Below are 25,535 nucleotides of genomic sequence, written 5' to 3' on the forward strand. Positions count from 1 at the left end.
CAAACATGTTTAAGTGGAAATAATTGTTTTCTCACGGCGGAACTCGAAATTGAAAAAAGAGAGAAAACGACCAACTATAAAACTGTTTATGAACAATGTAACACTCTGATTTACAATATATCCATCATAATTTGTATGAAAAATACAATACCCTTAATCAGAGACATATATACAGATATATATGTATATATGTCTCTGCCTTAATGCGCCTCTTCGTAAATACCTTTTAGTTGAATAAGCGTAAGGGGAGAGAACTGTAGTCACACGATTACGACAATGTTACGACATTGTCCGGTTTATATTATATCTGAAAGTGTTTTTTCATAGTTAAGGTTTATTTGATGGTTATATGTCCAATACTATGGTTGTATGTATGTGAAATGGCATGTGGTGGAGATAAGGCATTAATAAATTTAAGTAAAGAAGTGTGACGTAAGTTTGTTTATTTATATCAGAGACCTATATACTAGTAATTAAATTCTATATATAGTAATATAGGTCTCTGTTTATATACGAAACCTGGATATACCCCTTATATTATTATATAATTTCGATATCATTGTACGCGTAAGCAGGGACATAAACGTCCCTGGCGTAAGCACAGAATTAATTTTATAAGTAAAACAAACAAACAAAAACAAAGAAGTGTACATTAACGTACTCATTTCTTAATGTTTACGCCCTGGTTAAGAAATATATAAATATTACTTTACAATGCATAACTTTAACGACATCGTTTTTTTCACGCATCAAGAAGTTTTCGGAACATTAAATGAGCAAAGTCATTATACAATATACCACTGCATTAGACGTTCTATCAATGTGTTATTATAATATATATATGTTCAGTACAGGTCCTAACATTGGGATTATATGACAACACTTTACTACAGTGTAAACTGTCTATACCGACCACTTTACTGGTCCCAACATTGTAATAATATAACAGTCCTTTACTACAGTGAAAACTGTCTATACCGACCACTTTACTGATACTAACATTGTGATTATATGACAACCCTTTACTACAGTGAAAACTGTCTATACCGACCACTTTACTGGTCCTAACATTGGGATTATATGACAACACTTTACTACAGTGTAAACTGTCTATACGGACCACTTTACTGATACTAACATTGTGATTATATGACAACCCTTTACTACTGTGTAAACTGTCTATACCGACCACTTTACTGGTCCTAACATTGGGATTATATGACAACACTTTACTACAGTGTAAACTGTCTATACCGACCACTTTACTGGTCCTAACATTGGGATTATATGACAACACTTTACTACAGTGTTAACTGTCTATACCGACCACTTTACTGATCCTAACATTAGGATTATATGACAACACTTTACTACAGTGTAAACTGTCTATACCGACCACTTTACTGGTCCTAAAATTCCGATTATATGACAGTCCTTTACTACAGTGTAAACTGTCTACACCGACCATTTTACTGGTCCCAACATTGGGATTATATGACAGCACTTTAATTCAGTGTAAACTGTCTACACCGACCATTTTACTGGTCCCAACATTGGGATTATATGACAGCACTTTAATTCAGTGTAAACTGTCTACACCGATCACTTTACTGGTCCTAACATTGGGATTATATGACAACACTTTATTACTGTGTAAACTGTCTATACCGACCATTTTACTGGTCCCAACATTGGGATTATATGACAACCCTTTACTACAGTGTAAACTGTCTATACCGACCACTTTACTGGTCCTAACATTGTGATTATATGACAGTCCTTTACTACAGTGTAAACTGTCTATACCGACCACTTTACTGGTCCTAACATTGGGATTATATGACAACACTTTATTACTGTGTAAACTGTCTATACCGACCATTTTACTGGTCCCAACATTGGGATTATATGACAACCCTTTACTACAGTGTAAACTGTCTATACCGACCACTTTACTGGTCCTAACATTGTGATTATATGACAGCACTTTACTTCAGTGTAAACTGTCTATACCGACCACTTTACTGGTCCTAACATTGTGATTATATGACAACACTTTAATACAGTGTAAACTGTCTATACTGACCACTTTACTGATCCTAACATTGTGATTATATGACAACCCTTTACTACAGTGTTAACTGTCTACACCGATCACTTTACTGGTCCTAACATTGTAATTATCATAAATATGTTGACAACCCTCTGCATAGTGTAAACTTTTCGAACGCTGACTAACTTAACATTCAGTCTCATCAGAGACGTATACAAGTCTCTGGTCTCATAAAATGTGTATTTTCAATACGCCTACGCAGAGACATATATAGATATATGTCTCTGGCCTACGATATGAGATGTATTTGGACAGCCCATTAAACCGTCGATTTCTAAAATTCTAAGAAATTGCATCTATCTATGTGTGTCTAATCATATGTCACTGGTTGTACTTTTATCAAATACTTAATTCAGATTTTTACCGAAACATCTGATTTTTTTTTTTATAGAACCGAAGCTTGGATATTGAAATCAACCACACAACCTGATATATGTCTCTGCCACAACTGACAACAGTTGAGTGTATGACACTCACCTAGCTAATATCACATAATCAATTTTAGGCAATAAAATTTGAATCAGAAGAATAACTAAAGCTCTGATTATGATTTAGTTTACTGTTTGATAACGATCCTGCTTACAAATATTAATTAGTCATCAACTTGGCAACGTGTGGATCACATGACATTTCATAGGGGCACGTGTCGATGTTGATAAACATATAAAGCGACATCTAGTGGCAGGGCCGTGCTAATCTTTAAACCCAAAACAATAAACAAAATACAAAATTCCTATTGAAGAACAATATAAGAAATCTCTACTTAAGTAATCTACATATTAGGTTTTAAGAATTCCAGTATCCTGATATAGGTATTTATATCATGTACTAATCTCAATGATAGTATTTTTTTGCCATTTTTATAGAGACTACAAGATGGCGGACGGGTAAGATGTCAAACACAAAGTGAAACAAATATTTACAAAATAGACCTTTGAACGTAACCGAAAATCTGTTTTATGACTGTCGTAGTTTGACTTTTGATTGGAATATCAAATTTGCATGTTTCAGAAAAGATGACGGTGGTAGTTGGTGGGGGAGCTGGCTTCAGACGGCCAAAGAAAAGGTATCCCTGCTGTTGCCTTACGTCATGTTCAGAACTGACATGATGGATAATGACTTACGAGCCATTGTTTTGTGTTGATTTGGCTGTAGAATATATATTGTTGTCTTCATTATCACACATTTCACTACTCCTCAGAATATCTTGATATACATTTAATATCATCAGGCATTGTAAAATGTACCTATAGATAAAATATTTGTCAAATATATTTGCGACATTCAATATTCGGGCAACGATTTAAAAAAATCGGACATGCGAAGTTCAATATTCAGACTACGGCATGCGACGTTCAATAATGGCTTTGGTAAAAGTGTATTTACAAAGTTAGTTTTGATACTGCTGAAGGAATGCAGGGAAAAACAAAGACAACTCTAGTCTAGTTTAATTCGCACAAATGTGTATTTATGGCTTTAGCAGTTGTAGGTGAAAAGGGCCATTAGGTAAAACATTAATTGTTGTAAAAGTTCAAGGAGTAGTAGTGTGCAGCCAGCCCGGATCGAACCCGCGACCCTTGGCTTACTGGTCCGCCGCTCTACCAACTGAGCTAAAGGGAAATTCCCCCTAGCCGGAAGCTAGAAGGCGACCATACAACTATGTACAGTATTTACACTTAAAACCCGGCCTGCTACAATTGTGAATAGAATTATATACAGTGTATCTCAACAATGAAAAATTGATTCTTTTTAGGTGCAATTTGATTATCTTTATCTTTTCTCCCATTCCTTAAACTATTATAACTATATCAGATTAATATGGAATAGGAGCCTAAATCAAGATTTCTTTTTTCACTTATAATTTCTAAAGAAAATCAAAAATTGGTTGTCTGGCGATATATGAATTTTCCCCTAAGCAATAAATACCATCGCTGATATAAATAAAAAACCCACTTGTCTGGATATGTGACCACTTGATAGTTTCACGCTATAACAAGGAAACAAACCCAAACATACTGCAGCTTCCCAAAACACACGAATCACAAGCCTGCATCTCGCACACAGGGGGCTATCTTTAAATGACCTAAGCCATCGATAGGAAGTTAAAACAATACAAAACCAAACCAAAGCCAATTACCAAGTTTTAGAAAATGATCTTATACTACAGTGATCTCTTATACCTCCTTCAATACGAGGGTAAACAAAGTTTGAGATGATGAAGAATGTTTTGTTCACATTGTTGCTGCTTTGCAGTGAGGATGTGTTGTAGCATATCAGTAATTGACATTATCAAGTTGTTTGGCATTGAATCAATCATTACACAGTCTAGTAGAGAGTAGTAATTAAGAGGGCATGTAATACTACATGTTTATGCTCTAATTCGTCTAAACGGTAAATAATAAAGTCATGTAACAGCTATTTTAATAAGATTAGTTTAAATGCAGCCTGACAGTTAGCATTTTGTCTTATCTTAATTTACACATGTAGACTTAAACTCATCAAATCATGAGTTAGAAGTGTGAAGACTTGTGGTGATATTTTCAGTCTGTCTCTGCTATCGAGATGGTGAAGAAGGACCTAGCCGACTATACATGTACCATGCAGCAGGACACCACTCAGGTGATGGCAATAACATCGGAGAAAATGAAGGAAATACAGGTAAAGTAATCAAATTTATTGATAGAATGGAAAAGGCAAATTGTTTGTGCCCTACAGATTTTAAAATATAAACACTTGGTAAACTGAACTTATTGTTCTTCAGTGGGAGCTGAGCATATTACTGGTATATGTTTTTAAAAAAGATGTGTGATCACTGAGTCATAGGTTAATCTGTATTTGATATCAGTCACGATTAAAAAAAAATATGTCAATAAGGTATACACAAAACGTGTCATCGCAGGATGTTTGGGATAGACCACCTTTATCAAATCCATTAGTAACTGTAGATATACAGATGGTTCATACTATAGCCTATTTCAATTTATTTTACATGATACATTATATAAATATGGTACATAGCAATGAAACACAAATAATGGAAAGACAGTTTATGACAAATGCCCTGTTCTGTCCTGAAATCTCTGACATTGATATAGTCACCTAGCCCCTGTCATGGATAAGGAGGAATTAAAGAACTGCCATCCAGTGTTAAATCTTCCGTTCCTTTCCAAGACCTTGGAGAAGATTGTAGCCTAGCGTTTAGAGGCTCCTCTCCATGCAAACTTGTCAGGACCACTTGCTAACGGCCTACTGCATGGGACATCCCACTGAGATGACCCTCTTTCGTGATATAGCTGCCACCCTGGATAACAAGTGTCAGTTCCTACCATGCTTGATCTGTCCTCTGCATTTGTCACTCTTTACTAGCCGTCACGATCACTACGATCAGAGACAGAGTCCTGTTAAGTGTTCCAAGCCCTTGTACTGTGACTTATGGTAACTGGTGAAATGTAGCGTCCTCTTTGTGGAACAGATTACCACCTGTACCAGGAAGACCAAAACCCTGGCCAAATTAAAGAAGGTTAAAACTCACATGTCTATGTGTGGTTATAAGAGTCTCTTGCATTCTCCTGTACATGGCCTAACTGTTGACTCAATAGCATTCTCCTGTACATGGCCTAACTGTTGACTCAATAGCATTCTCCTGTACATGGCCTAACTGTTAACTCAATAGCATTCTCCTGTACATGGCCTAACTGTTGACTCAATAGCATTCTCCTGTACATGGCCTAACTGTTGACTCAATAGCATTCTCCTGTACATGGCCTAACTGTTGACTCAATAGCATTCTCCTGTACATGGCCTAACTGTTAACTCAATAGCATTCTCCTGTACATGGCCTAATTGTTGACTCAATAGCATTCTCCTGTACATGGCCTAACTGTTGACTCAATAGCATTGTCCTGTACATGGCCTAACTGTTGACTCAATAGCATTCTCCTGTACATGGCCTAACTGTCGACTCAATAGCATTCTCCTGTACATGGCCTAACTGTTGACTCAATAGCATTCTCCTGTACATGGCCTAACTGTTGACTCAATAGCATTCTCCTGTACATGGCCTAACTGTCGACTCAATAGCATTCTCCTGTACATGGCCTAACTGTTGACTCAATAGCATTCTCCTGTACATGGCCTAACTGTTGACTCAATAGCATTCTCCTGTACATGGCCTAACTGCTCGACTCAATAGCATTCTCCTGTACATGGCCTAACTGTTGACTCAAAATCATCCTCCTGTACATGGCCTAACTGTTGACTCAATAGCATCCTCCTGTACATGGCCTAACTGTTGACTCAATAGCATCCTCCTGTACATGGCCTAACTGTTGACTCAATAGCATTCTCCTGTACATGGCCTAACTGCTCGACTCAATAGCATTCTCCTGTACATGGCCTAACTGTTGACTCAATAGCATTCTCCTGTACATGGCCTAACTGTTGACTCAATAGCATCCTCCTGTACATGGCCTAACTGTGGACTCAATAGCATCCTCCTGTACATGGCCTAACTGTTGACTCAATAGCATCCTCCTGTACATGGCCTAACTGTTGACTCAATAGCATCCTCCTGTACATGGCCTAACTGTTGACTCAATAGCATCCTCCTGTACATGGCCTAACTGTTGACTCAATAGCATCCTCCTGTACATGGCCTAACTGTTGACTCAATAGCATCCTCCTGTACATGGCCTAACTGTCGACTCAATAGCATCCTCCTGTACATGGCCTAACTGTCGACTCAATAGCATCCTCCTGTACATGGCCTAACTGTTGACTCAATAGCATCCTCCTGTACATGGCCTAACTGTTGACTCAATAGCATCCTCCTGTACATGGCCTAACTGTTGACTCAATAGCATCCTCCTGTACATGGCCTAACTGTTGACTCAATAGCATCCTCCTGTACATGGCCTAACTGTTGACTCAATAGCATCCTCCTGTACATGGCCTAACTGTTGACTCAATAGCATCCTCCTGTACATGGCCTAACTGTTGACTCAATAGCATTCTCCTGTACATGGCCTAACTGTTGACTCAATAGCATCCTCCTGTACATGGCCTAACTGTTGACTCAATAGCATTCTCCTGTACATGGCCTAACTGTTGACTCAATAGCATCCTCCTGTACATGGCCTAACTGTTGACTCAATAGCATCCTCCTGTACATGGCCTAACTGTTGACTCAATAGCATTCTCCTGTACATGGCCTAACTGTTGACTCAATAGCATCCTCCTGTACATGGCCTAACTGTTGACTCAATAGCATTCTCCTGTACATGGCCTAACTGTTGACTCAATAGCATTCTCCTGTACATGGCCTAACTGTTGACTCAATAGCATTCTCCTGTACATGGCCTAACTGTTGACTCAATAGCATTCTCCTGTACATGGCCTAACTGTTGACTCAATAGCATTCTCCTGTACATGGCCTAACTGTTGACTCAACAGCATTCTCCTGTACATGGCCTAACTGTTGACTCAACAGCATTCTCCTGTACATGGCCTAACTGTTGACTCAATAGCATTCTCCTGTACATGGCCTAACTGTTGACTCAATAGCATTCTCCTGTACATGGCCTAACTGTTGACTCAATAGCATTCTCCTGTACATGGCCTAACTGTTGACTCAATAGCATTCTCCTGTACATGGCCTAACTGTTGACTCAATAGCATTCTCCTGTACATGGCCTAACTGTTGACTCAATAGCATTCTCCTGTACATGGCCTAACTGTTGACTCAATAGCATTCTCCTGTACATGGCCTAACTGTTGACTCAACAGCATTCTCCTGTACATGGCCTAACTGTTGACTCAACAGCATTCTCCTGTACATGGCCTAACTGTTGACTCAATAGCATTCTCCTGTACATGGCCTAACTGTTGACTCAATAGCATTCTCCTGTACATGGCCTAACTGTTGACTCAATAGCATTCTCCTGTACATGGCCTAACTGTTGACTCAATAGCATTCTCCTGTACATGGCCTAACTGCTTGACTCAATATAGGTTATATAGCTTATATATGTTAATGTGTACATTGTGTAACACTTGAAATAAGACGTTTTATTATGTTATGTAATGTGAAGCGCATTAATTTTACAATTAGATAGTGCTCTATATAAATATTGTATACAGTATTATTATTATAATACCAGACTCAGAAAGCATGTCTGTCTGTGTTGTACTTATACCCTCCAACTCAACGTAGACTAGTGTTTATCAATGCATGATACATTTGTGTTGTGTTTATCAATTTTAATTCAAATTATAATCCTAAAAAATCATACTGTGAACAAGATATACATTCCAGCAATAAATCCCCTCAGCTTTGACCATCATCACGTACGGCTTAAAACAATGTTTCAATATAGTAAGATGGTTTAATGGTCAATGGCCTGGTATTCTGAACAAGTTTATGTGAACATAAAAAACTAACTGTATCCCAAAGAGTAATATTGTGAAATTTTACTTTTTTACTTAGACAAAAGAAGGTGCTCCACGCTATGGATTTGCGACATTTCTGGAAGACCTAACAAAGTCACTGGTAGTAGAGGCAGAAGACAAGTATGATAAACCGATACCGGTACCTTCTACTGATCCAATGTTTGACAGGGCCAAGGTAATTCACATTCCACTTCTACTTTGGCAAGACACATATTTCTCTGGTCAAACATAATTGTAAGATACAAAGCCTACTGTACTGCCACAATAGAGCTGACATCACCTCACAGATATATATATATCACAGATATATCACCTCATCTAGATCCTCATCAATGTTCAATTAAGGATTTCTTCATCCTTTGGTAGAATTACCTTATTTTTAATTATCACATACATACCTTCCATGGTCCACCTCAGGTAGGATTACTGTGTACTACAAATTACATTCCAATAATGCCTCTCGTAAAATTACAGCATTCCTCAGGGTTAATTTAGAACATTTGCAGTTTTCTTAGAATAAGACCCATAAAAACATACAAGTAACTGTTTTAATTGTCACATTTAGATAATTTGTATCTGGGATTTATTGATACTAGCAAATATTCATTTCCTTCAAAAAAAATAAACATGAGTTTATTATTTTATTTCTGCTCATCATTATATTACGGATTAAAATTTTCAAAGATAGGTTTATAGTACTGAAACATTGTGTGAGTTAGGTAGGTGTTACTTTCTCGTTTTGTGTGTGTATCATTACACATGAGGGTACATTGATATTACCTGTAATTGTCAATGAAGGTTTTAATTGATATTTGGTTATAGGCTCGTCTTCATGCTGTACAAGTTGATCCTGGTACATACTGCAACAAACCTTCTGGAGACCCAGAAACTTTCCAGGAATGGGTGAAAACCTTCAGTATGGACGGGGTGAAAGGAGATGTGTCTGAACTCTTGGTGTCTAAAGTTGAAGTCCGAGCATTATATACAAAACTGGTAAATATGAAATAAAAAGTAAAACTTATATTCTGTATTATTGGTATGATTTTCATAGTGAAACTTCACTAAGGTGTGACTGCCATCATATTCCACATTAGTTATTGATGTGAATAGAAACCTTACCGACCCGAAGAAAATGTTTCATAGCACAGTCATCCTAGACAACCATTCACCCCTTCTAGTTAAAAAGTGTGAAGCTTTAGGTATCTCAAATCTTGTGTTTACATGTTTATAAAAAAAAATTGTCTCACAAATTTTCGATCTTTCTTCCACCTCCCTTCAGAAATACAGGTAAAGTATAATAATAGTAATCACGAACTCCATCCACATGTCTATACACACATTTATTTGAGATCTTCTCATTATCCAGATGTGTGAAATTCCACATGACTAGATTAGATTGTTCTATGTAGTAGAGTCTGTAACAAGTTTCTGAGATCAAGGTCACTGTGTCTTAATATATAAACACGATGGATATACTGTGAAGTATTGCAGCTGTATGATTTAATATTTAATACGGCTGAGATACATCAAAATTAATTATATTGCCATCATACCAGGTACCGTCAGAAATCTCACATGCAGATTTCTGGCAGAGGTATTTCTACAAGGTGAACCAGCTTCACCTGGACGAGGCACGTAAGCTGGCCCTGATGAAGCGGGCAGAGAGGGCAGAGGTTAAGGAGGACTCTATAAGCTGGGATGGTAAGATGTTCTGTCAGTCCTATACCCCGATCAGTCTCATTTGAAGGTTAGCTGCATATTTTTATAGCTTTACAGTAAAATCCTGTGTAATTTCTACTTTATTTTTTTCGGCTGAAAATGTTAAAATGTATTACTTTTTGTATGTTTTTGTGCATGAAAAAAATCAGTATAAAACTATGTCCAGGCAGTCTTGAAAATTAATCTATGAAAGTGAAATTGTCCTCCTGATAATTTTGTAAAACACTGACCAAAAATATTTCAATAAACATGTACTTACTAAGTATTATAATGATTTGATTTGATTTGACATAATACATATGATCAATAAACATAAAATGTTGTAATCTCAACACAATAATTACTCTATATAATGGTCCTACTAGCTCTGATCACAGAAAGTGGGTGAATAAAGCTTACTGCTTCACATAAATACTGTACTATAGTACAATTTGTATACTTGGTGTTTCAGACAGTGACGATGAGGAAGTGCGGGACACTAGGGAAAAGGTGAGGGGTACAAACTCCCTGGAGGAGGTTTCCACTAAGGAACGACTGGCTCCAACACCAGCATTGGACTCTCAGGAAACTCCATCAGAATTATGTACAAAACCAGACAAATCAGTGACTTCTGAAACAGATAACAAATCTTTACAAGATATACCCCTTACAAACAATGACGCGACAACAGATAACAAATCTTTACAAGATATACCCATTACAAACAATGACGCGACAACAGATAATGAAGTTGAAACAAGTGTTAAAGACAAGGAAGAAAAATGTGATAAAGATTCAGTGGTTGAAGAGAAAATTGAAGAGGATGTAAAAACACAGATTGAGAAGGATTGCCAACCAGTTGAGCCAATAGTATCAGAACTTACAAAGGAAGAGAAATCAGATGATGTAAATGAAAGTGAAAGTATAACACATGCCGATTGTTCCCCTCTGGAGATCTGTGTGAAGGAGAAAGGTGATGTTGTGGTGGTGAACCCAGACCGTCACTCGCCCTCCTCCGAGTCCGATGGAAAGAAAGGTGAGTATACACTCTCAACACAAATATCCTTAGGATAAAAGGTTAGTGTTATCTAACACAACAGACTTGATTCAGTAATGATAATACTCGCTTGTGGAAAATATTTGGTATTACTGAAGACACTGTTAGATATCCTCTATGTATTATTTATTTGCCAGTTTATGCTATTTCTTATGCTCTGTTGACGTTTGTTTATATATGATAATATTCTATACTGTGTTTCAGATGATGTGAGTTTGTTTATATATGATAATATTCTATACTGTGTTTCAGATGCTGTGAGTTTGTTTATATATGATAATATTCTATACTGTGTTACAGATGATGTGAGTTTGTTTATATATGATAATATTCTATACTGTGTTACAGATGATGTGAGTTTGTTTATATATGATAATATTCTATACTGTGTTACAGATGCTGTGAGTTTGTTTATATATGATAATATTCTATACTGTGTTACAGATGATGTGAGTTTGTTTATATATGATAATATTCTATACTGTGTTACAGATGCTGTGAGTTTGTTTATATATGATAATATTCTATACTGTGTTACAGATGCTGTGAGCACTGATGATGACTGGGAACAAGACTTTGATGTAGAACTTACTGAAGAAGACATGAAGGCAGCTGATGAGATTGCCAAAAAACTGAATTTATCAGCTACAGACTATACAAAGCTCACCGGTGATGTGGTAAGTTATCAGTTACAGACTATACAAAGCTCACCGGTGATGTAGTAAGTTATCAGCTACAGACTATACAAAGCTCACCGGTGATGTAGTAAGTTGTCAGCTACAGACTATACGAAGCTCACTGGTGATGTAGTAAGTTATCAGCTACAGACTATACAAAGCTCACCGGTGATGTAGTAAGTTATCAGCTAGAGACTATACGAAGCTCACCGGTGATGTGGTAAGTTATCAGCTAGAGACTATACGAAGCTCACCGGTGATGTGGTAAGTTATCAGTTACAGACTATACGAAGCTCACCGGTGATGTAGTAAGTTATCAGCTACAGACTATACGAAGCTCACCGGTGATGTAGTAAGTTATCAGCTACAGACTATACGAAGCTCACCGGTGATGTAGTAAGTTATCAGCAACAGACTATACGAAGCTCACCGGTGATGTAGTAAGTTATCAGCTACAGACTATACGAAGCTCACCGGTGATGTAGTAAGTTATCAGCTACAGACTATACGAAGCTCACCGGTGATGTAGTAAGTTATCAGCTACAGACTATACGAAGCTCACTGGTGATGTAGTAAGTTATCAGCTACAGACTATACGAAGCTCACCGGTGATGTAGTAAGTTATCAGTTACAGACTATACAAAGCTCACTGGTGATGTAGTAAGTTATCAGCTAGAGACTATACAAAGCTCACCGGTGATGTAGTAAGTTATAAGTTAACTTGGTGAATAGGATATGTAAAATCAAATACCAAGGCACAGCGTCCATCGTCTGTCAACTTTTCTTTTAAACTCTGCTTGCCAAACAGTTCAGAGGAATTTGGTCAGAAGCATCCTTGGGTGAAGGGATATCACACATTCATAGTTTGTGTTAATCAATCAACAATTTATTATGGGCCCAAAAAGGAAATATAAAAATTCATTTAAATCCTTCTTTAGGAATGGCAAGATTTTGTCAAAATCTGGGTGAAGGATCAATGGTAAAAATGGAAATAATTTGGTATGGATAATGTTTCTGAGCCCCAGGTGTCTGTGGGGTGGGGCTCAATTGGGGAAATGTAGATGGAAATCTTAGAAATCCTTCTTTACATAATAAAGTATTTTTAGTAGTATCTGATGGCAGGAATTCAGTGTTGTAGAAAAAAAGAGCTACTCCAGCTTAAGTAACAGAAAACAAGCATTCTGTCACATACTTTACTGAAATGGGATGCTGTGGTAACACCACGTACATAACTTGATGAAGAGAAAAGGTTGAAATTATACCATGCCGTAATGTTTGCTGTCATTGACAACTTGCCAAACAAACACTGGAAAGACTTACTGTACTTGGTGATCAATCTGGTCCAGCTGACCGACCAGACCACCCTGCTATCAAGACCACTTTGTAACCTCTGACTGACCAGACCACCCTGCTATCAAGACCACTTTGTAACCTCTAATTACCATCACACATAGTATCTGTTGCTCATTAAAGTGATTTGAAAGTTATAACTCACATTTCATACGATGTGACTTACCTTATTCTATTAAGCTATGATAATTACACACAGTTACAAAATTTGTGTCCATGTCTGTATCCAAAAACCAGTGATTATTAGCCTTTCTTGTCGTTTAAGCGTAGGTCCCACTTAAATATACCGCCATACTTGTTTTGATTGTGACCTCTCAGGGTCATTTTCGGTTTATCCAAATTTGGAGTTGAAATAGACAAAACAAAACAATGTGAAAATGTAATGTTTCATTTGCGTTCTGTATTTTAACCTAACAAGAAACGCAATGTTGTTTTACTGACCCAGAATTTGAACACAGTAGGTTTGAAGTAAATTGTGTGTGGATTTGATTATATTTAACAGGTGTTCTAATGAATGAATACTTTATCAACAAGTAAGCATACACATAGTTGTTAACACAAATTATCGTTTTTGATGGTTTATGACACTTTTTTTGTCGTTTTGTAGGATGAAGACTGGGAAAGCTGGGAATGAAGCCGACAGCTTTGACAGGACGCGCGTTAACTCGGATGATGTTAGAATTAGATAAATTGGTAATAGTCGCTATAGATTGGTATCTGAACCAGGATGATTTCTGATTTTACCATGTTTATATTTACCAGTGCTTTTGAAGTACAGGGACCAATGTAAGAGACATTCTGCTCCCTAAATCTTTGTCACAAGGACATCAACAGTGGTTCTCATGGAATGTCTTCCTGTACTTTTTAGAGATATTTCGTTCTTTTATGACTTTGTGTGGGTGGTACCAGAGAATTGGTTGACAAATGTGGAATTAGAGGGTCAGTTTGGTTGAGAAATATTAAACTAAAATTGTTTTTAATTCTGGTTTATGTGCAATTATCTAACGGAACCTTGCAGAAGTCAGAATTTGACATAGATTGTGTGGCAGGGAATGACATAACTGATGAAATTCTGCATGTTCTGTGTTTGGGACAACTTTTCGATCATTAAACCCTGTACAACAAAATAGGATTGGCCAGGGGGATACACTCACAACCAATCTCGATGAAACTTAATGCACAAGACCAGTACCAGCAAGTTACTTCTGTGAATAGGATTTCAATGATTCTCAGAGTTATGTCCCCTGTCATATCCTTGTTAGATATGCATTGTTTTTATATATAATTGATTTATTAAAGCAAATGATTCATTTCTCCCAATTAACACTATCACGATTTAGTGAATTATTTAATGCAAAATATCTATGGCTGTGAATATGTTTTCTGTTCAATGTTGGGGATAAGGTTCTGAAGATTATGGGAAGCATGTGAAAAGGTGTCGGAGAAGCTTATTTAGATGCACTATCATTTTGAAGCTCCAATTTTGTGCTATTTGTTCCAGGAGTTAAAATCAATGCTGTTTTGGCTAAACAAGAATAACTATTGTAGTTATCAAGTGACTGCATATGTACATATTTGTTTACAGTAAAATATTGATGAAATTGTGATTGCACAAATTTCAATTTCTGTAACGACATATACACTGTACATGTACTGTGCTACACCAAGTATTAATATGTAGATACTTAACAGATATGCTAGCAGTATGTACAACAGATATGCTAGCAGTACATACAACAGATATGCTAACAGTACGTACAACAGATATGATAACAGTACGTACAACAGATATGCTAACAGTACGTACAACAGATATGCTAACAGTACGTACAACAGATATGGTAACAGTATGTACAACAGATATGGTAACAGTATGTACAACAGATATGATAACAGTACGTACAACAGATATTATAACAGTACGTACAACAGATATGGTAACAGTATGTACAACAGATATGGTAACAGTATGTACAACAGATATGCTAACAGTACGTACAACAGATATGGTAACAGTATGTACAACAGATATGGTAACAGTACGTACAACAGATATGCTAGCAGTATGTACAACAGATATGGTAACAGTATGTACAACAGATATGGTAACGGTATGTACAACAGATATGCTAACAGTACGTACAACAGATATGATAACAGTATGTACAACAGATATGGTAACAGTATGTACAACAGATATGGTAACAGTACGTACAACAGATATGATAACGGTATGTACAACAGATATGCTAACAGTATGTACAACAGATATGGTAACAGTACGTACAACAGATATGCTAACAGTATGTACAACAGATATGGTAACAGTACGTACAACAGATATGCTAACAGTATGTACAACAGATATGATAACAGTACGTACAACAGATATGGTAACGGTATGTACAACAGATATGATAACAGTATGTACAACAGATATGGTAACAGTATGTACAACAGATATGATAACAGTACGTACAACAGATATGGTAACAGTATGTACAACAGATATGATAACAGTATGTACAACAGATATGATAACAGTATGTACAACAGATATGGTAACAGTATGTACAACAGATATGCTAACAGTACGTACAACAGATATGATAACAGTATGTACAACAGATATGATAACAGTATGTACAACAGATATGATAACAGTATGTACAACAGATATGATAACAGTACGTACAACAGATATGCTAGCAGTACGTACAACAGATATGGTAACAGTATGTACAACAGATATGGTAACAGTATGTACAACAGATATGGTAACGGTACGTACAACAGATATGCTAACGGTACGTACAACAGATATGCTAACAGTACGTACAACAGATATGCTAGTAGTATGTACAACAGATATGATAACAGTACATACAACAGATATGGTAACAGTATGTACAACAGATATGATAACAGTACATACAACAGATATGGTAACAGTACGTACAACAGATATGGTAACAGTACGTACAACAGATATGATAACAGTATGTACAACAGATATGGTAACAGTACGTACAACAGATATGCTAACAGTATGTACAACAGATATGGTAACAGTACGTACAACAGATATGCTAACAGTACGTACAACAGATATGATAACAGTACGTACAACAGATATGATAACAGTACGTACAACAGATATGGTAACAGTACGTACAACAGATATGATAACAGTATGTACAACAGATATGGTAACAGTACGTACAACAGATATGATAACAGTACGTACAACAGATATGATAACAGTACGTACAACAGATATGATAACAGTACGTACAACAGATATGGTAACAGTACGTACAACAGATATGATAACAGTATGTACAACAGATATGCTAGCAGTACATACAACAGATATGCTAGTAGTATGTACAACAGATATGCTAACAGTATGTACAACAGATATGCTAACAGTACGTACAACAGATATGATAACAGTATGTACAACAGATATGATAACAGTATGTACAACAGATATGCTAGCAGTACATACAACAGATATGCTAGTAGTATGTACAACAGATATGCTAACAGTACGTACAACAGATATGCTAGCAGTACGTACAACAGATATGCTAACAGTACGTACAACAGATATGCTAGCAGTATGTACAACAGATATGGTAACAGTATGTACAACAGATATGGTAACGGTATGTACAACAGATATGCTAACAGTACGTACAACAGATATGCTAACAGTATGTACAACAGATATGCTAACAGTACGTACAACAGATATGCTAACAGTACGTACAACAGATATGCTAGCAGTACGTACAACAGATATGCTAACAGTACGTACAACAGATATGCTAACAGTACGTACCACAGATATGCTAACAGTATGTACAACAGATATGCTAACAGTACGTACAACAGATATGCTAACAGTACGTACAACAGATATGGTAACAGTACGTACAACAGATATGATAACAGTATGTACAACAGATATGCTAACAGTACGTACAACAGATATGATAACAGTACATACAACAGATATGCTAACAGTATGTACAACAGATATGCTAGCAGTACGTACAACAGATATGCTAACAGTATGTACAACAGATATGCTAACAGTACGTACAACAGATATGCTAGCAGTACGTACAACAGATATGCTAACAGTATGTACAACAGATATGATAACAGTATGTACAACAGATATGGTAACAGTACGTACAACAGATATGGTAACAGTATGTACAACAGATATGGTAACAGTACGTACAACAGATATGGTAACAGTACGTACAACAGATATGGTAACAGTACGTACAACAGATATGGTAACAGTACGTACAACAGATACGCTAACAGTACATACAACAGATATGCTAGCAGTATGTACAACAGATATGCTAACAGTATGTACAACAGATATGGTAACAGTACGTACAACAGATATGGTAACAGTACGTACAACAGATATGGTAACAGTACGTACAACAGATATGGTAACAGTACGTACAACAGATATGCTAACAGTACGTACAACAGATATGCTAGCAGTAAGTACAACAGATATGATAACAGTACGTACAACAGATATGCTAGCAGTATGTACAACAGATATGCTAACAGTACGTACAACAGATATGCTAACAGTACGTACAACAGATATGCTAACAGTACGTACAACAGATATGCTAACAGTACGTACAACAGATATGCTAACAGTACGTACAACAGATATGCTAACAGTACGTACCACAGATATGCTAACAGTATGTACAACAGATATGCTAACAGTACGTACAACAGATATGCTAACAGTACGTACAACAGATATGCTAACAGTACGTACAACAGATATGCTAACAGTACGTACAACAGATATGCTAACAGTACGTACAACAGATATGCTAACAGTACGTACCACAGATATGCTAACAGTATGTACAACAGATATGCTAACAGTACGTACAACAGATATGCTAACAGTACGTACAACAGATATGGTAACAGTACGTACAACAGATATGATAACAGTATGTACAACAGATATGCTAACAGTACGTACAACAGATATGATAACAGTACATACAACAGATATGCTAACAGTATGTACAACAGATATGCTAGCAGTACGTACAACAGATATGCTAACAGTACGTACAACAGATATGCTAGCAGTATGTACAACAGATATGGTAACAGTATGTACAACAGATATGGTAACGGTATGTACAACAGATATGCTAACAGTACGTACAACAGATATGCTAACAGTATGTACAACAGATATGCTAACAGTACGTACAACAGATATGCTAACAGTACGTACAACAGATATGCTAACAGTACGTACAACAGATATGGTAACAGTACGTACAACAGATATGATAACAGTATGTACAACAGATATGCTAACAGTACGTACAACAGATATGATAACAGTACATACAACAGATATGCTAACAGTATGTACAACAGATATGCTAGCAGTACGTACAACAGATATGCTAACAGTATGTACAACAGATATGCTAACAGTACGTACAACAGATATGCTAGCAGTACGTACAACAGATATGCTAACAGTATGTACAACAGATATGATAACAGTATGTACAACAGATATGGTAACAGTACGTACAACAGATATGGTAACAGTATGTACAACAGATATGGTAACAGTACGTACAACAGATATGGTAACAGTACGTACAACAGATATGGTAACAGTACGTACAACAGATATGGTAACAGTACGTACAACAGATACGCTAACAGTACATACAACAGATATGCTAGCAGTATGTACAACAGATATGCTAACAGTATGTACAACAGATATGGTAACAGTACGTACAACAGATATGGTAACAGTACGTACAACAGATATGGTAACAGTACGTACAACAGATATGGTAACAGTACGTACAACAGATATGCTAACAGTACGTACAACAGATATGCTAGCAGTAAGTACAACAGATATGATAACAGTACGTACAACAGATATGCTAGCAGTATGTACAACAGATATGATAACAGTACGTACAACAGATATGGTAACAGTACGTACAACAGATATGCTAACAGTACGTACAACAGATATGCTAACAGTACGTACAACAGATATGCTAACAGTACGTACAACAGATATGCTAACAGTACGTACAACAGATATGCTAACAGTACGTACCACAGATATGCTAACAGTATGTACAACAGATATGCTAACAGTACGTACCACAGATATGCTAACAGTATGTACAACAGATATGCTAACAGTACGTACAACAGATATGCTAACAGTACGTACAACAGATATGATAACAGTACATACAACAGATATGCTAACAGTATGTACAACAGATATGCTAGCAGTACGTACAACAGATATGGTAACAGTATGTACAACAGATATGCTAACAGTACGTACAACAGATATGGTAACAGTATGTACAACAGATATGCTAACAGTACGTACAACAGATATGCTAACAGTACGTACAACAGATATGATAACAGTACGTACAACAGATATGATAACAGTACGTACAACAGATATGCTAACAGTACGTACAACAGATATGATAACAGTACATACAACAGATATGATAACAGTATGTACAACAGATATGATAACAGTATGTACAACAGATATGCTAACAGTACATACAACAGATATGATAACAGTATGTACAACAGATATGCTAACAGTACGTACAACAGATATGCTAACAGTACGTACAACAGATATGCTAACAGTACGTACCACAGATATGCTAACAGTATGTACAACAGATATGCTAACAGTACGTACAACAGATATGCTAACAGTACGTACAACAGATATGGTAACAGTACGTACAACAGATATGATAACAGTATGTACAACAGATATGCTAACAGTACGTACAACAGATATGATAACAGTACATACAACAGATATGCTAACAGTATGTACAACAGATATGCTAGCAGTACGTACAACAGATATGCTAACAGTATGTACAACAGATATGCTAGCAGTACGTACAACAGATATGCTAACAGTATGTACAACAGATATGATAACAGTATGTACAACAGATATGGTAACAGTACGTACAACAGATATGGTAACAGTATGTACAACAGATATGGTAACAGTACGTACAACAGATATGGTAACAGTACGTACAACAGATATGGTAACAGTACGTACAACAGATATGGTAACAGTACGTACAACAGATACGCTAACAGTACATACAACAGATATGCTAGCAGTATGTACAACAGATATGCTAACAGTATGTACAACAGATATGGTAACAGTACGTACAACAGATACGCTAACAGTACATACAACAGATATGCTAGCAGTATGTACAACAGATATGCTAACAGTATGTACAACAGATATGGTAACAGTACGTACAACAGATATGGTAACAGTACGTACAACAGATATGGTAACAGTATGTACAACAGATATGCTAACAGTAGGTACAACAGATATGCTAGCAGTACGTACAACAGATATGATAACAGTACGTACAACAGATATGGTAACAGTATGTACAACAGATATGCTAACAGTACGTACAACAGATATGATAACAGTACGTACAACAGATATGATAACAGTACGTACAACAGATATGGTAACAGTACGTACAACAGATATGGTAACAGTACGTACAACAGATATGGTAACGGTATGTACAACAGATATGATAACAGTACGTACAACAGATATGCTAACAGTACGTACAACAGATATGATAACAGTACGTACAACAGATATGATAACAGTATGTACAACAGATATTATAACAGTACGTACAACAGATATGATAACAGTATGTACAACAGATATGCTAACAGTACGTACAACAGATATGCTAACAGTATGTACAACAGATATGGTAACAGTATGTACAACAGATATGGTAACGGTATGTACAACAGATATGGTAACAGTATGTACAACAGATATGATAACAGTACATACAACAGATATGCTAACAGTACGTACAACAGATATGGTAACAGTATGTACAACAGATATGATAACAGTATGTACAACAGATATGGTAACAGTACATACAACAGATATGCTAACAGTACGTACAACAGATATGGTAACAGTACGTACAACAGATATGATAACAGTATGTACAACAGATATGCTAACAGTACGTACAACAGATATGATAACAGTACGTACAACAGATATGATAACAGTATGTACAACAGATATGGTAACAGTATGTACAACAGATATGGTAACAGTATGTACAACATATGATAACAGTACATACAACAGATATGGTAACAGTATGTACAACAGATATGCTAACAGTACGTACAACAGATATGATAACAGTACGTACAACAGATATGATAACAGTATGTACAACAGATATGGTAACAGTATGTACAACAGATATGATAACAGTACGTACAACAGATATGCTAACAGTACATACAACAGATATGGTAACAGTATGTACAACAGATATGATAACAGTACATACAACAGATATGCTAACAGTATGTACAACAGATATGCTAACAGTACGTACAACAGATATGATAACAGTATGTACAACAGATATGGTAACAGTACGTACAACAGATATGATAACAGTATGTACAACAGATATGCTAACAGTACGTACAACAGATATGGTAACAGTATGTACAACAGATATGATAACAGTACGTACAACAGATATGGTAACAGTATGTACAACAGATATGATAACAGTACGTACAACAGATATGATAACAGTACGTACAACAGATATGGTAACGGTAAGTACAACAGATATGCTAGCAGTATGTACAGAATGCAGAATCTCATTCATTGTGAATGAGCGGGTCACTTTCCCATGATATATTGGAGTTTTTGAAGTGGTCAACTGAGAAATATTTTATTTTATTTCAGTGATCTTTTTATCATTTCTCCTGATTATTTGATGGATATGGTGATGCTTTATAGTTTGATAGTGAATCATTGTTACAAGTATTCAGCACTTAAGTGGTATGTATACCCCTCATATGTACCCACGGTATGTGTATGTACTCCCAGTATGAGTATGTATATGTTACCCCGGTGTGTGTATGTACCCCCGGTATGTGTATGTACCCCCGGTATGTGTGTGTACCCCCGGTATGTGTGTGTACCCCCGGTATGTGTGTGTACCCCCGGTATGTGTGTGTACCCCCGGTATGTGTGTGTACCCCCGGTGTGTGTGTGTACCCCCGGTGTGTGTGTGTACCCCCGGTGTGTGTGTGTATCCCCGGTATGTGTATGTACCCCCGGTATGTGTGTGTACCCCCGGTATGTGTATGTACCCCCGGTATGTGTATGTACCCCCGGTATGTGTGTGTACCCCCGGTATGTGTGTGTACCCCCGGTATGTGTGTGTACCCCCGGTGTGTGTGTGTGTATCCCCGGTATGTGTATGTACCCCCGGTATGTGTGTGTACCCCCGGTATGTGTGTGTACCCCCGGTATGTGTGTGTACCCCCGGTATGTGTGTGTACCCCCGGTATGTGTGTGTACCCCCGGTGTGTGTGTGTACCCCCGGTATGTGTGTGTACCCCCGGTGTGTGTGTATGTTCCCCCGGTATGTGTGTGTACCCCCGGTATGTGTGTGTACCCCCGGTATGTGTGTGTACCCCCGGTATGTGTGTGTACCCCCGGTATGTGTGTGTACCCCCGGTGTGTGTATGTACCCCCGGTGTGTGTATGTACCCCCGGTATGTGTGTGTACCCCCGGTGTGTGTATGTACCCCCGGTGTGTGTATGTACCCCCGGTGTGTGTATGTACCCCCGGTATGTATATGTACCCCCGGTATGTGTATGTACCCCCGGTATGTGTATGTACCCCCGGTGTGTGTATGTACCCCCGGTATGTATATGTACCCCCGGTATGTGTATGTACCCCCGGTATGTGTATGTACCCCCGGTGTGTGTATGTACCCCCGGTATGTATATGTACCCCTGGTATGTGTATGTACCCCCGGTATGTGTGTGTTACCCCGGTATGTGTGTGTACCCCTGGTATGTGTATGTACCCCCGGTATGTGTATGTACCCCCGGTATGTGTATGTACCCCCGGTATGTGTATGTACCCCCGGTGTGTGTATGTACCCCCGGTATGTGTGTGTACCCCTGGTATGTGTATGTACCCCCGGTGTGTGTATGTACCCCCGGTATGTGTATGTACCCCCGGTATGTGTATGTACCCCCGGTGTGTGTATGTACCCCCGGTATGTGTATGTACCCCCGGTATGTGTATGTACCCCCGGTGTGTGTATGTACCCCCGGTATGTATATGTACCCCTGGTATGTGTATGTACCCCCGGTATGTGTGTGTTACCCCGGTATGTGTGTGTACCCCTGGTATGTGTATGTACCCCCGGTATGTGTATGTACCCCCGGTATGTGTATGTACCCCCGGTGTGTGTATGTACCCCCGGTATGTATATGTACCCCTGGTATGTGTATGTACCCCCGGTATGTGTGTGTTACCCCGGTATGTGTGTGTACCCCTGGTATGTGTATGTACCCCCGGTATGTGTATGTACCCCCGGTATGTGTATGTACCTCCGGTATGTGTATGTACCCACGGTATGTGTATGTACCCCCGGTATGTGTATGTACCCCCGGTGTGTGTATGTACCCCCGGTATGTATATGTACCCCTGGTATGTGTATGTACCCCCGGTATGTGTGTGTTACCCCGGTATGTGTGTGTACCCCTGGTATGTGTATGTACCCCCGGTATGTGTGTGTACCCCCGGTATGTGTATGTACCTCCGGTATGTGTATGTACCCACGGTATGTGTATGTACCCCCGGTATGTGTATGTACCCCCGGTGTGTGTATGTACCCCCGGTATGTATATGTACCCCTGGTATGTGTATGTACCCCCGGTATGTGTGTGTTACCCCGGTATGTGTGTGTACCCCTGGTATGTGTATGTACCCCCGGTATGTGTATGTACCCCCGGTATGTGTATGTACCTCCGGTATGTGTATGTACCCCCGGTATGTATATGTACCCCTGGTATGTGTGTGTACCCCTGGTATGTGTGTGTACCCCCGGTGTGTGTATGTACCCCCGGTGTGTGTATGTACCCACGGTATGTGTATGTACCCCCGGTATGTATATGTACCCCTGGTATGTGTGTGTACCCCTGGTATGTGTGTGTACCCCTGGTATGTGTGTGTACCCCCGGTGTGTGTATGTACCCCCGGTATGTGTATGTTACCCTGGTATGTGTATGTACCCCCGGTATGTGTGTGTTACCCCGGTATGTGTGTGTACCCCCGGTATGTGTATGTACCCCCGGTATGTGTATGTACCCCCGGTATGTGTATGTACCCCCGGTATGTGTATGTTACCCCGGTATGTGTATGTTACCCCGGTATGTGTATGTACCTCCGGTATGTGTATGTACCCACGGTATGTGTATGTACCCCCGGTATGTGTATGTACCTCCGGTATGTGTATGTACCCCCGGTATGTGTATGTACCTCCGGTATGTGTATGTACCCCCGGTATGTGTATGTACCCCCGGTATGTGTATGTACCCCCGGTATGTGTATGTACCTCCGGTATGTGTATGTACCCACGGTATGTGTATGTACCCCCGGTATGTGTATGTACCCCCGGTATGTGTATGTACCCCCGGTGTGTGTATGTACCCCCGGTATGTGTATGTACCCCCGGTATGTGTGTGTTACCCCGGTATGTGTATGTTACCCCGGTATGTGTATGTACCCCCGGTATGTGTATGTACCCCCGGTATGTGTATGTTACCCCGGTATGTGTATGTACCCCCGGTATGTGTATGTACCCCCGGTGTGTGTATGTACCCCCGGTATGTGTATGTACCCCCGGTATGTGTGTGTTACCCCGGTATGTGTGTGTACCCCCGGTATGTGTATGTACCCCCGGTATGTGTATGTACCCCCGGTATGTGTATGTACCCCCGGTATGTGTATGTTACCCCGGTATGTGTATGTTACCCCGGTATGTGTATGTACCTCCGGTATGTGTATGTACCCACGGTATGTGTATGTACCCCCGGTATGTGTATGTACCTCCGGTATGTGTATGTACCCCCGGTATGTGTATGTACCTCCGGTATGTGTATGTACCCCCGGTATGTGTATGTACCCCCGGTATGTGTATGTACCCCCGGTATGTGTAT

At 38.4% G+C, this 25,535-nt stretch overlaps 1 protein-coding gene across 1 annotated transcript; it reads left to right on the top strand.

The window, feature by feature from the left end:
- Nucleotides 1-2,965: 2,965 nt before the first annotated feature.
- Nucleotides 2,966-14,946, top strand: LOC117324962 (BSD domain-containing protein 1-like). The gene is made up of 9 exons (XM_033880808.1): nt 2,966-3,000; nt 3,125-3,179; nt 4,658-4,771; nt 8,598-8,735; nt 9,383-9,553; nt 10,117-10,261; nt 10,731-11,294; nt 11,856-11,992; nt 13,950-14,946. The coding sequence occupies exons 1-9, from the start codon at nt 2,990-2,992 to the stop codon at nt 13,974-13,976; spliced, it is 1,362 nt and encodes a 453-aa protein (XP_033736699.1). The 5' UTR covers nt 2,966-2,989; the 3' UTR covers nt 13,977-14,946.
- The last annotated feature ends 10,589 nt before the right edge of the window (nt 14,947-25,535 follow it).

The sequence above is a fragment of the Pecten maximus genome, chromosome 4 (assembly GCF_902652985.1).
Source record: "Pecten maximus chromosome 4, xPecMax1.1, whole genome shotgun sequence".
NCBI classification, from domain to species: Eukaryota; Metazoa; Mollusca; class Bivalvia; order Pectinida; family Pectinidae; genus Pecten; species Pecten maximus.